This window comes from Somniosus microcephalus, unplaced genomic scaffold, assembly GCF_052327205.1.
Source record: "Somniosus microcephalus isolate GS21.2 unplaced genomic scaffold, FLI_Smic_1.0 unresolved_chr9, whole genome shotgun sequence".
Lineage (NCBI taxonomy): Eukaryota > Metazoa > Chordata > Chondrichthyes > Squaliformes > Somniosidae > Somniosus > Somniosus microcephalus.
The window spans coordinates 26,727,438-26,740,965 of NW_028225187.1; the positions used below are offsets into that span (position 1 = coordinate 26,727,438).

Here is a 13,528-nt window from a genome sequence, read left to right on the forward strand (position 1 = left end):
GTTGAGTAGATTGGGACTCTACTCATTGGAGTTCAGAAGAATGAGAGGCGATCTTATTGAAACATATAAGATTGTGAAGGGGCTTGATCGGGTGGATGCGGTGAGGATGTTCCCAATGGTGGGTGAAACTAGAACTAGGGGGCATAATCTTAAAATAAGGGGCTGCTCATTCAAAACTGAGATGAGGAGAAACTTCTTCACTCAGAGGGTGGTAGGTTTGTGGAATTTGCTGCCCCAGAAAGCTGTGGAAGCTACATCATTAAATAAATTTAAAACAGAAATAGATAGTTTCCTAGAAGTAAAGGGAATTAAGGGTTACGGGGAGCGGGCAGGAAATTGGACATGAGTCTAGGTTCGGAATGGTCATGGCCCTGTGGGTAGTGGAGCGGGCCCAGGGGCCGTGTAGCCTTGTTCTGCTCCTACTGTGTTCTAATTCTGTGTTAGATTTCAGGAGATGGTTTTATTCCTGTTCCTGGCTGGGGTGGAGATCGCCTTTACAGAAGGTAAGTACTGTAGAAAATATAGGGACAGAGTGATCTCCTGGAAGAATTTCGATCGCCTAGATGGGTCGGAGAGGAATTTCCCAGATTTTTTTCTCCCAAATTGGCCATTGGGTCTTTATCTGGTTTTTCGCCTCTCCCGGGAGATCACATGGGTTCGGGTGGATGCAGAGTGATAGAAGATTTGGGGTTAGGATCAGATCAGCCATGATCTTATTGAATGGTGGAGCAGGCTCGAGGGTCCGATTGGCCTACTCCTGCTCCTATTTCTTATGTTCTTATGTTCTCCTCACACTAAACATGGTCACTGTGCCCAGATTAAACATGGCCATGCTGCTCACATTAAACATGGGGCCGCTCGCCACACTAAATGTGGCCACCCTGTCCAAAAATATACTTGGCTACTCATTGTGTACCGATTGCACTATTAAACTGCAACAAGCTCTGAGCATTTTTGCATGGTCTCACTCAAATCTTTATCACAGAATCATAGAATAATACAGCAGGGAAGGAGGCCATTTGGCCCATCGTGCCTGTGCCGGCTCTTTGAATGAGCTATACAATGAGTCCCTCTCCGCCCTGCTCTTTCCCCAGATCCCTACAAATTTCTCCTTTTCAAGTATTTATCCAATTCCCTTTTGAAAGTTATTATTGAATTGGCTTCCGCCACCCTTTCAGGCAGCGCATTCCAGATCACAACTCGCTGTGTGTAAAAAAAAAAAATTCTCCTCATCTCACCCACTGGTTCTTTTGCCAATTATCATAAATCTGTATCCTCTGGTTAATGACCCTCCTGACAGGTTTTTTCATACTTACTCCATCTAAACCCTTTGGCCTAAAAATTCAGTTGCTTTGTGCCTCCGGTTACCGCCCAAGGAGGGCGCTAACGTGGCACAAAGCAACTAGCGCCCGGGCACGGTGCCACCAACGCCTCCTGCGCAATTCAGCAGGAGGTTAGCGGCGGCGGTAACCGTTAGCGCCCCGCAGCGCTGCACCGCCGGCGATGATGTCATCGCCGTGCGCAGCGCCCCGCTCGCGCCCCGTCCACGATCTTCGGTAGCACCCCCTGACTTACCGCCGGACGCTATGCCCAACGGGGTCAGGGGGGCGTACGTGCGGCACTAATTAACGGGAAGGTGCTGGGCGGCCATTTTGGTTGCTGGCCGCCTGCCAGCACCTGCCCCCTCTGCCGTCCCCGGCCTCCTCTGCAGCCCCCCCCCCCACCCCCAGTCAGCTCCGTGAGTCTGGCACTTCCCTTGAGTGCCGGGCTCTTTTGCCGGTACTCCGATCCCTGGTGGCCCAGCTGGGCCCCGGATCGCGCTGCGCAAGGCCCCTCCCCTTCAATAAGGGGAGGAAGGCCTGCAGTACTGCAGCACCTAGCGCCGCGACATTCACTCGCAGTGCCCCAAGAGGGAGGCGGGGCGCTTCCAGTGGCACCTCGCCTCCCTCTTGGGGCGCTACCGATGAATTTCGGCCCCTCATTTTTTCGGGGCGCTAAAAGTAGCGCAGTTAGTGCCCCAAAGGAGGCGCGACTCAGTTTTTCCCCCTTTCTCTCATTGAAACATATAAGATTCTGTGGGGGATTGACAGGGCTGAGAGGTTGTTTCCCCCTGGCTGGAGAATCTAGAACCAGGGGTCACAGTCTCAGGATAAGGGGTCGGCCATTTAGGACTGACATGAGGAGGAATTTCTTCACTCAGAGGGTGGTGAATCTTTGGAATTCTCTGCCCCAGAGGGCTGTGGAGGCTCAGTCGTTGAGTATATTCAAATCAAATCAAATCAAATTTTATTGTCATTGTTAGTGCACAAGTGCAGTACAACGAAATGTAGGCTTGCGGCTCCCGAGAGTGTACAATTTGGATTAGGACACTTAAACATTTCAACATACATTTGTACATATATATTAGCATAAATATGACCATAATAAAGTGCATCGGCAGATGTGCAGGCTTTAGTGTTTATTTGTGGAGTTCAGTAGGATGACAGCCCTGGGAAAGAAGCTGTTCCTAAATCTGGTCGTACGGGTGCGAATGCATCTGTAGCGTCTTCCAGATGGTAGGAGGGCGAACAGACTGTGGCTGGGGTGGGTAGGGTCTTTGATGATGGACCGTGCCCTCCGTAGGCAGCGTTTCTGATATATATGTTCTATGGTCGGTAGCCGGGTGCCGGTAATGCGTTGGGCAGTTTTGACTACCCGCTGCAGGGCTTTCCGGTCATGGGAGCTACAGCTGCCGTACCATACCGTGATACAGTTTGTCAGGATGCTCTCTATAGTGCAGCGGTAGAAGTTAGAGAGGATCGGGGGTGACAGATTACATCCCTTCAGCCTCCTCAAGAAATATAGGCGCTGCTGGGCCTTCTTCGCCAGAGAGGAGGTGCTGAGGGACCAGGAGAGATCGATAGATTTTTGGACTCTAGGGGAATCTAAGGATCGGGCGGGGAGAGTGGAGTTGAGGTCGATGATCAGCTATGATCTTATTGAATGGCGGAGCAGGCTCGAGGGGCCGTATGGCCTACTCCTGCTCCTATTTCTTATGTTCATGATTTTGAACATCTCTACCAAATCTCCCCTTAACTTCCTCTGCCCGAAGCAGGACAACCCCAGTCTCTCCACATAACTGAAGTCCTGCATCCCTGGTACATCTCCCCGTAAACCTCTCTGCGCTAACGACAACTTGCATTTATATAGGCGCCTTTTAACACAGTGAAACGCTCCAAGGCAGGTAAGCATTTGCACTGACCCATCATAAGGCACTTCACAGGAGCATAGTCAGACGAAATTTGTATGTGACTTGGGCGGGTGTTAGCACGCCATGGCTGCAGTGCATACCAACCGCAAGATGCACTGCAGCAGCTCGCCAAGGCTTCCTCAGCGATGGCGTCACCACCATCTTCTCAAGGGGGCAACAAGGGATGGGCAAGAAAAGCCGGCCTTGCCAGTGACGCCCACGTCCCGAGAATCAATTTTTTTTTTAAAAAGGTGGGGCGGGCAATGGGCCTCCAGAGAACAAATCAAATCATTAAAAAGGGGTGACGCAAGATAACTACTAGGCACTTGGTCTAAGCATTAAACAAAGCTTTAATCAACTGTTTTTCAACATGGAGGTCCAGTTGTGTCCTTCACTAGTTCCTGTTAAAGAATGTTCTGAGCAAGCTGGGCCCATGCCCGAGTATTTATACTCTCCCTGGACAGCGCCACCCATAGGCCGCTCAGTATTAATTCATAGAAACATAGAAGATAGGAGCAGGAGTAGGCCATTCAGCCCCTCGAGCCTGCTCCGCCATTCAATGAGATCATGGCTGATCATCCAAATTCAGTACCCTGTTCCTGCCTTCTCCCCATATCCCTTGATCCCTTTAGCCTTAAGAAATATATCTAACTCCTTCTTGAATATATTTAATGAATTGGCCTCTACTGCCTTCTTTGGTAGAGAATTCCACAGGTTCACCACTCTCTGGGTGAAGAAATTCCTCCTCATCTCTGTCCTAAATGGCTTACCCCTTATCCTTAGACTGTGACCCCTGGTTCTGGACTCCCCGACCATCGGGAACATCCTTCCTGCATCTAGTCTATCTAGTCCTGTTAGAATTTTATAAGTTTCAATGAGATCCCCTCCTATTCTTCTAAACTCCAGCAAGTACAAGCCCAATCGACCCAATCTCTCCTCACATGTCATTCCTGCCACCCCAGGTATCAGCCTGGCGAATCTTCGCTGCACTCCCTCCAAGGCAAGAACATCCTTCCTCAGATAAGGCGACCAAAACTGCACACAATACTCCAGATGTGGTCTCACCAAGGCCCTGTACAACTGCAGCAAGACATCCTTGTTCCTGTACTCGAACCCTGTCGCTACGAAGGCCAACATACCATTTGCCTTCTTAACCGCCTGCTGCACCTGCATGCTTAATTTCATAAGTCTTTCTTCCATGAATGACTGATTCATGTCAAAGGGTGGCCGTTGACACTCGCAATCCGCGCGGTGCGCCCGTTATCCGTAAGCGACCGCCGATGTCTTGCGTTACCACCCCCCCCAACGCGGAGGGCGCCCTTACCGGTTCATCGGCGCCTTCACCTTGCGCTGGAAGAACGTGGACTGCATCATCTTCTTCATCTCCCTTGGCGGTGCTCCCACTCGCACGCCGAGTGCCCAGAACTTCATGTACTCGTAACGCGCCACGTCGACTTTCACCTGGGGGAAGAGGAGAGAGAGAGAGAGAGGGCAGATTGTTCAGCTCGGCTCGCTGGGGGGAGGGCGGGCGGGAGGGAGAGGCCGTCCCATCTTAAAGAGGCGCGAGCGAAATAGGAAGCTGAGAGCAAGAGGCCCAGCCACGCGCGCGCCAGCCAAGTAATTCCATCCGTTGGTCGGGCTATGAAAGCTTTGCTCTAGTGCTGGAATCATAGAATGGTACGACGCGGATGGAGGCTGACATGAATCAGTCATTCATGAAAGAAAGACTTATGAAATAATACTGGGCGGCCTGCGGGTAGCGCTGTCCAGGGAGAGTATAAATACTCGGGCACGGGCCCAGCTTGCGCAGGACATTAACAGGAACTAGTAAAGGGCACAACAAGACCTCTATGTTGAAAAACAGTTGTTTAACGCTTAGACCAAGTGCCTAGTAGTTTTGTCCGTCAGAGGCCATTCGGCCCATCGTGCCTGTGCCGGTACTTTGAAGGAACCCACTCCCACTCCCTTCCTCTTTCCACATAGCCCTTTTCAAGGATATATCCAATTCGCCTTTTGAAAGTTACAAATTTCTAGGCCAAAGAGCCTGCAAAGGGATATGGACAGGTTAGGTGAGTGGGCAGTAAGGTGGCGGAGGGAGTTTAATGTGGGGAAATGTGAGGTTATTCACTTTGGTAGGAAAAATGGAAAAACATAACGGCCCAGAACTTCGGGTCTCCACGGGTGAGTACGCACGGGGTACTCACCTGTAAGCCCAATGGAAGTGCCGGTTTCGTGCATGCACTGCCCATGTGCGGGAAACCGGCACTTCCGTTCCCCTGAACGAAGGGGTTCAGAAGTCGAACGCGTGCGCCGGAGAGGCAGCGCGTGCGCATCGAACTTACGTTGTTTTTGCAGGTTTTCCCGGGAGGGTAAGTCTCCAGAAGTTACACATTTAAAAAGCAGGCGCAAGGCCTGCTTTTAACAAGGTAAGTGGTGAATTAATTAAAATTAAAACATTGTTTCCACAGGTTTATTATTTTTAAATACTTTAAAGAAAGGTAAGGTTATTTTTAGCCCTGTTACAAAATAAAATAATTTTTTCAAAAATTAAAATTATTGTTTAAAATAGTTATTTCATGTAATTTATAGTTTATTTAAAAAATGTGATTTAAAAAAAAAATTATTTCAAGATTTAGTGATGTTTTGGGGCTCGTAGTATTTCTAAGTTTGACAGCACTTCCTGTCAAACTTATGAATGGAGCATTCCCTGCTCCGATTGGCTCTCCATGGCCCACGTGATCCCAGGGGACGCATCGAGCTAACTGCGCCCCCGGGATACACAAGCACTGCGCGCCGGCAGTGGGAGGAGGCCCAGGATCGGAATCCCACGCGGGCCCACAGCTCAACGGCCGGCGCGCTGGGTAAGTGCAGGTCGGGGGCTTGCACCCACGGGAAGCCCCCGACCCGAATTTCTGGGCCGTTAATGTTTTTGAAATGGTGTGAAACTATTAAACGTTGGTGTTCAGAGGGATTTGGGTGCAAGAAACACAGAAAGCTGGCATGCGGGTACAGCAAGCAATGAGGAAGGCAAATGGTGTGTTGGCCTTTATTGTAAGGGGGTTGGAGTATGAGAGTGAGGAAGTCTTGCTAAAGTTGTACAGGGCCTTGGTGAGACCACACCTGGAGTACTGGGCACAGTTCTGGTCTCCTTATCTAAGGAAGGATACACTTGCCTTGGAGGCGGTGCAACGAAGGTTCACTAGATTGATTCCTGGGACGAGAGGGCTGTACTATGGTGAGAGATTGTGTCGAATGGGCCGATACTCTCTGGAGTTTAGAAGAATGAGAGGTGATCTCATTGAAACATACAAGATTCTGAGGGGGATTGACAGGGTAGATGCTGAGAGGTTGGTCCCCCTGGCTGGAGTGTCTAGAACTAGGGGGCATAGTCTCAGGATAAGGGGTCGGCCATTTAGAAGATGAGAAATTTTACTCACTCAAAGGGTTGTGAATCTTTGGAATTCACAACCTCAGAGGGCTGTGGATGCTGAATCGTTGAGTATATTCAAGGCTGAGCTAGATGAGGAGTGTGATGGAATACTCTCCACTTGCCTGGATGAGTGCAGCTCCAACAACACTCAAGAAGCTCGACACCATTCAGGACAAAGCAGCCCGCTTGATTGGCACCCCATCCACCACCTTCAAAATTCACTCCCTCCACCACCGGCGCACCGTGGCTGCAGTGTGTACCATCTACAAGATGCACTGCAGCAACTCGCCAAAGCTTCTTCGGCAGCACCTCCCAAACCCGCCACCTCTTCCACCTAGAAGGACAAGGGCAGCAGACGCATGGGAACATCACCACCTACAAGTTCCCCTCCAAGCCACACACCATCCTGACTTGGACCTGTATCGCCGTTCCTTCACTGTCGCTGGGCCAAAATCCTGGAACTCCCTTCCTAACAGCATTGTGGGTGTACCGACACCATATGGACTGCAGCGGTTCAAGAAGGCGGCTCACCACCATCTTAAGGGCAATTAGGGATGGGCACTAAATGCAGGCCTAGCCAGCGACGCCCACATCCCATCAATGAATAAAAAAAAGATAGATTTTTGGGCTCTAGGGGAATCAAGGGATATGGGGATCGGGCGGGAAAGTGGAGTTGAGGTCGATGATCAGCCATGATCTTATTGAATGGCGGAGCAGGCTCGAGGGGCCGTATGGCCGACTCCTGCTCTTATCTCTTTCGTTCTTCAGCTTATCTAGTTCTAGACGGTAAGGGGAGGGGCTTCAAGTACAGGAGGTGTTGGAGCCTACCTGGGATTTAAAGAGCGGATCGTGTTGCGAAAGTGCGTACTTGATAGTTTCGTCCGACAGCGCGTTGAAGTTGGCCTGCTCCAATACTTCGCGCAGGTTACTGAGGAGAATCTTCTCCTGCTCCAATCTCTTCGGGTCCTCCAGGGTCAGATCGGGCAGCGTGTCGCGGTCTGGATTGATGGGTTCATGCAGTGCCTGCAATTCATCAGAAAAAAAACACCGTGCATCAGTTTCTTCCGCAGCGCCTCCCAAACCCCGCGGCCTCTGCCACCGAGAAGGACAAGGGCAGCAGGCGCATGGGAACACCGCCCCTTGAGTCACTACACCAAGTGTCAGTGTCAGCCGTGGCTCAGTGGGCAGCACACTCGCCTCGGAGTCAGAAGGTTGTGGGTTCAAGTCCCACTCCAGGGACACGAGCACATAAAGCTAGGCTGACACACCAGTGCAGTGCTGAGGGAGTGCTGCACTGTCGGAGGTGCCGTCTTTCGGATGAGACGTTAAACCGAGGCCCCCGTCTGCCCTCTCAGGTGGACGTATTTCGAAGAAGAGCAGGAGGTGTTATCCCCGGTGTCCTGGCCAATATTTATCCCTCAACCAACATAACAGAAACAGATTATCCGGTCATTATCACATTACTGTTTGTGGGAGCTTGCTGTGCGCAAATTGGCTGCCGCATTTCCCAAATTACAACAAAAGTAATTCAAAAGTACTTCATTGGCTGTAAAGCGCTTTGAGGTGTCCGGTGGTCGTGAAGGGCGCTATATAAATGCAAGTCTTTCTTTCAGGTCACACACCGTCCAGCCTTGGAAATATATCGGCCGTTCCTTCATCGTCACTGGGTCAAAATCCTGGAACTCCCTTCCTAATACCACACGGACTGCAGCGGTTCAAGGCGGCGGCTCAGCACCGCCTTCTCAAGGGGCAATAAATGCTGGCCTTGCCAGCGACGCCGACATCCCGTGAACGAATAAAAAAAAAAGTTTTGCATCCATCTACTCTCAGCCCTCCCTTGTTTCCTGTAAGCTCCAAATTCCCCGTATCCCACACACTCTCCTTCCTCCTCCCTGTATCCCACACACTCTCCCTCCTCATGTTCCACAATCGCTGTATCCCCAGACGCTACTTTGATACGGGGCTATGGGGGGAGAGTGGGTTATTTCTTTAGCGCCTTTCATGACCTCAGGATGTCCCAACACACTTGACAGCCAATGTAGTACTTTTGAAGTGTAGTCACTGTTGAAATGTGGGAAACGCAGCAGCCAATTTGCGCACAGCAAGCTCCCACAGACAGCAATGTGATGATGACCACTGCTGCTGCCAATGGTCTACAGAGCAGCAGTGATACCCGCCCTGCTGTATGCCTCAGAGACATGGACCATGTACAGCAGGCACCTCAAAGCACTGGAGAGGTACCACCAACGCTGCCTCCGCAAGATCCTGCAAATCCGTTGGCAGGATAGGCGCACCAACGTCAGTGTTCTTGCTCAGGCCAACAGCCCCAGCATCGAAGCTTTGACCACGTTCGATCAGCTCCGATGGACAGGTCACATTGTCCGCATGCCCGATACGAGATTCCCAAAACAAGTGCTCTACTCGGAGCTCTGGCACGGCAAGAGAGCCCCAGGTGGGCAGAGGAAACGCTTCAAGGACACCCTCAAAGGCTCCTTGAAAAAGTGTAACATCCCCACTGACACCTGGGAATCCCTGGCCCAAGACTGCAGCACAAAGTAGAGGAGAAGCATCCGGGAAGGCGCCGAACACCTCGAGTCTCTTTGCCGGGAGCAAGCGGTAGCCAAGCGCAGGCAGCGCAAGGAGCGCACGTCAACCCAAGCACCCCACCCACCTGCCCCCTTCAACCACCGTCTGCCCCACCTATGACAGAGACTGTAGGTCCCGCATTGGACTCATCAGTCACCTGAGAACTAATTTTTAATGTGGAAGCAAGTCATCCTCGGTTCCGAGGGACTGCCTAAGAAGAAGAAAGGAGGAGATAAAGTAGATAAAGTGACATTTAAAAGGTTGGCAGCAGCACTCAAAGTAGAAAAGTCACCCGCTCCGGATAGGATACATCCTGGGTTGCTGAGGGAAGTAAAGGTAGAAATTGTGGAGGCTCTGGCCACAATCTTCCAATCCTCCTTGGATACGGGGATGGTGCCAGAGGGCTGGAGGATTGCAAATGTTACAGCGCCATTTAAAAAAGGGGAGAGGGATAAACCCGGCAATTACAGGACCATCAGCCGACCGTGGGCGGTGGGGAAACGTTTAGAGACGATAATCCGAGACAAAATTAACTGTCGGTCGGAAAAATGTGTTGCTGAATGACAGCCAGCACAGATTTGTGGAAGGCAAATCGTGTTTGACTAACTTGATTGAGTACTTTGATGCAGTAACAGAGATTCTTGATTAAGGTAGAGCGGTTGATGAGCTAATGGAATTTAAAAGGTGTTTGATAAATTATTACACTTGTTGGCAAGATTGAAGCCCGTGGGATTAAAGGGGCAATAGCAGCATGGGTATAAAATTGGCTAAGGGACAGAAAGCAGAGAGTGGCAGTGAACGGTTGTTTTTCGGACTGGAGGGAAGCGTGCAGTGATGTCCCCCCCAGGGGTCGGTGCTAGGACCACTGCTCCTTTTGATATATATTAATGACCTGGACTTGGGTATACAGGGCATCATGTCAAAGTTTGCAGATGACACGAAACTCGGAAACGCAGTAAACAGTGAGGAGGACAGAAACAGACTTCAGGAGCACGGAGACAGACCGGTAAAACGGACAGGCACGTGGCAGATGAAATTTAACGCAGAGGAGTGTGAAGTGACACACTTTGGTAGAAAGAATGAGTAGCGGTTATATGAAATAGACGGTACAATTTTAAAGAAGGTTCAGGAATGGAGAGACCTGGGTGTGTACGTACACAATTCTCAGGTGGTGACGGGACAAGTTGAGATGACTGTTAAAAAAGGCATACGAGACCCTTGGCCTTCTAAACTGCGGCATAGAGTACAAAAATCAAGGAAGTTATGCTAAACCTTTATAAAACATTGGTTAGGCCCCAGCTGGAGCATTGTGACTAATTCTGGGCACCACACCTCAGGAAAAATGTGTAGGCCTTAGAGAGGGGGCAGAGGAGATTGACCAGAATGGTACCAGGGATGAGGGACTTCAGTGATGTGGAGAGACTGGAGAAGCTGGGGTTGTTCTCCTTAGAGCAGAGAAGGTTAAGGGGAGAATGACCAGAATGGTACCAGGGATGAGGGACTTCAGTGATGTGGAGAGACTGGAGAAGCTGGGATTGTTCTCCTTAGAGCAGAGAAGGTTAAGGGGAGATTGACCGGAATGGGACCAGGGATGAGGGACTTCAGTGATGTGGAGAGACTGGAGAAGCTGGGGTTGTTCTCCTTAGAGCAGAGAAGGTTAAGGGGAGATTGACCAGAATGGTACCAGGGATGAGGGACTTCAGTGATGTGGAGAGACTGGCGAAGCTGGGGTTGTTCTCCTTAGAGCAGAAAAGGTTAAGGGGAGATTGACCAGAATGGTACCAGGGATGAGGGACTTCAGTGATGTGGAGAGACTGGAGAAGCTGGAATTGTTCTCCTTAGGGCAGAGAAGGTTAAGGGGAGATTGACCAGAATGGTACCAGGGATGAGGGACTTCAGTGATGTGGAGAGACTGGAGAAGCTGGAATTGTTCTCCTTAGGGCAGAGAAGGTTAAGGGGAGATTGACCAGAATGGTACCAGGGATGAGGGACTTCAGCGACGTGGAGAGACTGGAGAAGCTGGGGTTGTTCTCCTTAGAGCAGAGAAGGTTAAGGGGAGATTGACCAGAATGGTATCGGGGATGAGGGACTTCAGTGATGTGCAGAGACTGGAGAAGCTGAGATTGTTCTCCTTAGAGCAGAGAAGGTTAAGGGGAGATTGACCAGAATGGGACCAGGGATGAGCGACTTCAGTGATATGGAGAGACTGGAGAAGCTGGGGTTGTTCTCCTTAGAGCAGAGAATGTTAAGGGGAGATTGACCAGAATGGTACCGGGGATGAGGGCCTTCAGTGATGTGGAGAGACTGGAGAAGCTGGGATTGTTCTCCTTAGAGCAGAGAAGGTTAAGGGGAGATTTAATAGAGGTGTTCAAAATCATGAAGGGTTTTGATGGAGTAAATAAGGAGAAACTGTTTCCAGTGGCAGGAGGGTCGGTAACCAGAGGACACAGATTGAAGATAATTGGCAAAAGAACCAGAGGCGAGATGAGAAATTCTTTTACGCAGCGAGTTGTTGTGATCTGGAACGCGCTGCCTGAAAAGGGCGGTGGTAGCAGGTTCAATAGTAAATTCCGAAAGGGAATACTAGGAGGGAAAACATTTGCCAGGTTATGAGGAAAGAGCAGGGGTGAGTGGGCCTAATTGGATCGCTCGACCAACGAGCCAGCACAGGCACGAAGGGCCGAACGGCCCCCTTCTGTGCTGTATCATTCTATGGCCTAGAAATTCAGTATAGCCACGTTCGGGGCGCTAAAGTCGGGCGGCCGCTAAAGTTTGCGCCCGGCGCAAGTTCGCGCCACCTTCGCCGATATTCAGTCGCATCGCCCCAAGAGGTTGCTGCTGCGCTAAAACAGGCGATGCACGACTATCTTTAGGCGCTAAGCCGGCGGTCCGGGGCGATACGCCCGAGGGCAGGCGCAGCGTAGGTGCGGCGAGTTGTTGATTGACGGCAGACACTCTGGCGCCGGTCAGCCCTTAAAGGGGGAGGGAAGATTTGTTTGCCTGCCACGCCCTGCACACTGCAGCCCTCAACCTAGGCCTGACCACTTCTGCTTCATCTGCGCAACGCCCAGGGCTATGGAGAAGGCCAGGGAGAGAGCGCAGCGCTTCAGCGAGGGTGACCTGAGGGTGCTGGTTGGCGGAGTGGAGCACAGGCGCCATGTTCTGTTCCCAGAAGGTGGCAGGAGGCCGCTGCCCAGCGCCTACCGGAAAGCCTGGACGGAGGTCTCAAACAGGGTGTCTTCCAACAGCGTGGTTGCCAGGACTCCTGTGCAATGCCGGAAAAAGTTCAACGACCTCACTCGGGTTGTCAGGGTGAGTACCCTTTCCAGTGTCCTCCTCATCCCTGCATGTGCACCTCACTTTATGGGCAAAGGGACCTGAAAGCCCTAATGGCCAGCCCTCATCCAGCAGCTATGGGACTGTCATGAAAACCACTTGCACATTCAGCACTTTACACACTGTACAATCTATTCGACCATGGGAGGCAGTGCAGACAAGATCAGGGCTTCACACTGTCAGGGCCAGTCCACCATGGGAGGCAGTGCAGACAAGATCAGGGCTTCACACTGTCAGGGCCAGTCCACCATGGGAGGCAGTGCAGACAAGGTCAGGGCTTCACACTGTCAGGGCCAGTCCACCATGGGAGGCAGTGCAGACAAGATCAGGGCTTCACACTGTCAGGGCCAGTCCACCATGGGAGGCAGTGCAGACAAGATCAGGGCTTCACACTGTCAGGGCCAGTCCACCATGGGAGGCAGTGCAGACAAGATCAGGGCTTCACACTGTCAGGGCCAGTCCACCATGGGAGGCAGTGCAGACAAGATCAGGGCTTCACACTGTCAGGGCCAATCCACCATGGGAGGCAGTGCAGACAAGATCATGGCTTCACACTGTACTTAGAGGCCGTCCGTTCTCTTGCAGGCCAAGGTGGCGCACAACCGGAGGAAGCAACGTGAGACCGGGGGAGGCCGTCCTGACGTCAAAGAGCTCTCCGACCTCAACCAGCGTGTGGAGCGCATTATGGCAGGACGGCTGATTGGCCCCGTCGCCAGTGGAGATGCCGACCCTGTTCTGGGCACCAATGGTAAGGGCATCACCTTTTTGACCTCTCTCTTTCCACTTGCGCCTCAGATCAGCATCCTTTGCCACTGTCCGACCAATGCAGTGCATGGCAGCACTCATGCCTCCCTCGCTGCTGCCCTGTCCTCACTCTAAAGCTACTCTTGTGCCTTCCTGCTTTCAGATGGTGAATCGCCAGGTGAGGAGGCGGGCCCTCAAGCTGC

The 13,528-nt window shown here is 51.5% G+C and overlaps 1 protein-coding gene across 1 annotated transcript in view; it reads right to left on the reverse strand.

Moving 5' to 3' along the window:
* The window catches only part of LOC147084971 (uncharacterized), a 100,248-nt gene that overhangs the window by 12,130 nt on the left and 74,590 nt on the right, over nt 1–13,528 (reverse strand). The window contains exons 3-4 of the mRNA XM_085979392.1: nt 7,488–7,682; nt 4,554–4,690 (exon numbers count right to left, since the gene is read on the reverse strand). Coding sequence (XP_085835518.1) covers nt 4,554–4,690; nt 7,488–7,682 — 332 coding nt within the window. The remainder of the gene's footprint in view (nt 1–4,553; nt 4,691–7,487; nt 7,683–13,528) is intronic.